The sequence below is a fragment of the Chrysochloris asiatica genome, unplaced genomic scaffold (assembly GCF_000296735.1).
Source record: "Chrysochloris asiatica unplaced genomic scaffold, ChrAsi1.0 scaffold00044, whole genome shotgun sequence".
Classification (NCBI taxonomy): Eukaryota; Metazoa; Chordata; class Mammalia; order Afrosoricida; family Chrysochloridae; genus Chrysochloris; species Chrysochloris asiatica.
The window spans coordinates 10,972,711-10,974,997 of NW_006408562.1; the positions used below are offsets into that span (position 1 = coordinate 10,972,711).

The window sequence follows — 2,287 nt, forward strand, 5'->3', positions numbered from 1 at the left end:
CATACGATAGGATGAATGTAAAACTAATGTTTTCCCATATAAACTATCACATAACTCACATTAAAAAAAACAAAAAGACGACAAAAAAAATCACAATGGATTCTAGACTCATGTCAAGACTTTAAAATAAAATTAAGAATCCAAATTCAGACTGTTTTAATTACATACACCAAGTGCCAATTTTTAAGCTTTTGTGTGGTATCAAATCTCAATGCTGCTATCTGTAAGAAGGCTGTGCAATTAGTAAACTGCCATGCCCTTTGTTTATGTCCTGGACCACCAATATTCAAGGAAGCCTGGCTTAGCACTGAAAATAAGCACTGGACTGCTAACTGCAAGGTTGACAGTAAAAACCCACCTGCCACTCGTCATAAACCCTATCCAGGGTCACTTTGAGTCTGAACTGACTCAATGACATTTAACAAGAACAGCAAACTAGTATTCAGAGATCTTGGTGTGGCGCTATAGGGTAAGCACTGGACTGCAAACCAAAAGATTCATGGTTTCAAGCTACCAGCTGTTCCTTGGATATCCTGTGCAGAGTTGCTATGAGTCGGCATTGGCTCTACAGCAATTAACAACAATCGCGTGGTGGTGGAAAGAGATGTGGCTCAGCATCTCCTGCTGTTTACGGGCCTTGAGAAGGCTGCTCAACCTCTCTGAATGCCACTGTCTTCTTTGGCAAGCAGGGACAGCCTATTGAGCTACCTGTAAGGGTCAGAGATCATTCCTAGAATTCCCTCACCTACCAGAGAGATTGGAGTTCTGGTGTGGCACTGTGAGTTAATGCCAGACTGAAAAGCTATTTGAACTGAAAGACTGGCAGTTCAAGCTCACCAGCAGCCCCTCAGAAACCCTATACAGGGTTGCTATGGGTTGGAACTGACTTGACAGCACTTAACAACAACAACCAGAGAGATAAGCAAGCAACCTGAACTGGGTCAAGTTAGTTGCTGTTGCCTACTATGCTGCCACTCTGTGGGCCCCAACCCCCACCATTGTTCAGTGCCATGGAGTGAGTTCCAACGTATAGCAACCCTGTGTAGGGTTTCTCAGGTTTTAACCTCAGACAGAAGTCCCTGTTTTTCTCCCGCGCAGCAGCAGGTGGGCTCAAACGGTAGGCCTTGTTGTTCGCAGTCTAGTGCTTATCACATGGAGCCACCATGCTCCCAACCCTCACAATTTTTGTTGTTGTTAAATGTTGAGTTGGTTCCAACCTGTAATGACCTTGTAAGGGTTTCCGAGGTATGGCTGGTGAGTTTGAACTACCGACTTTGTGGTTCAAACTGACCTTGCAGTCAAGTGCTTATCCTACAGCGCCACACCAGGACTCTCCACTGCTCTTCCTAGAAATCACTGCATCTAAAGATGGAAAATGGGGTCAAGGGAACAACCACAAGCATGTTTGTTTAGAGACACAGCAGCAAAAGACACGTACTAGAGAAGAGACTGCATGCACTGTGGGTCCTCTCAAAATGGGAGCAGCCTAGAACCCCTGCTCTACTTTCCTTTTGTTTATTTTTGTTGCTCTTCAGGCACAAAAATTCAGTTCTCAAGGGTGGCTCCTGAGAATTCCCAGATTCCACTGTTTAAGCGGGTAACAGAGGGAGAGGAAGAAAGCAGCAGCCAGACTGAGACTAGGCAACCTTCAGAAATATGTTGAGATGGTGTATCTTTTGGCTGTATATTTTCACAAAAACAAAAAATTTAGTCTTGATTGATAATAGAACTCTGGAGAGCCCTTAAGTCCCTTGGGATAAAAGCTGTAAGGACAACTGAAGACACAGTTCGCTTGTCCTTCTGTAACTGGAGTCTGTTTCTTTCACATTTCCAGATGTTTGTGGGCCTCCTGTTTTGGTTCCAGTTTTACTGTGGCTTCTCTGCATCTGCGATGATTGACCAATGGTATCTCATCTTCTTTAACCTGCTCTTCTCCTCACTTCCCCAGCTTGTGACTGGGGTACTGGACAAGGACGTGCCTGCCCACGTGCTGCTGGCTGAGCCACAGCTCTACAAGAGTGGCCAGAACAGAGAGGTAAGTCCTCCAGTACACGGATGAACATTCTAGAACCTGGTTTGTGGTAGGAACAGAACAAATCCTGCCTATGAGATTTCTAGTGCATTAAGTGAACTAAAATGGTTTAAAATTAGGAAAGGTGTGTACCAGGGATGTATTCTTTCACCATATTTATTCAACCTGTATATTGAGCAAATAATCCAAGAAGCTGGGTTATATTATATAAATAATCCAAGGAGCAGGATTGGAGGAAGACTCATTAACAACCTG

General features: G+C 44.1%; 1 protein-coding gene across 1 annotated transcript in view; it reads left to right on the forward strand.

Moving 5' to 3' along the window:
• Positions 1-2,287, forward strand: part of ATP10A (ATPase, class V, type 10A) — a 220,974-nt gene that overhangs the window by 214,071 nt on the left and 4,616 nt on the right. The window contains exon 17 of the mRNA XM_006861922.1: positions 1,835-2,035. Within this exon, the coding sequence (XP_006861984.1) occupies positions 1,835-2,035 (201 nt within the window). The remainder of the gene's footprint in view (positions 1-1,834; positions 2,036-2,287) is intronic.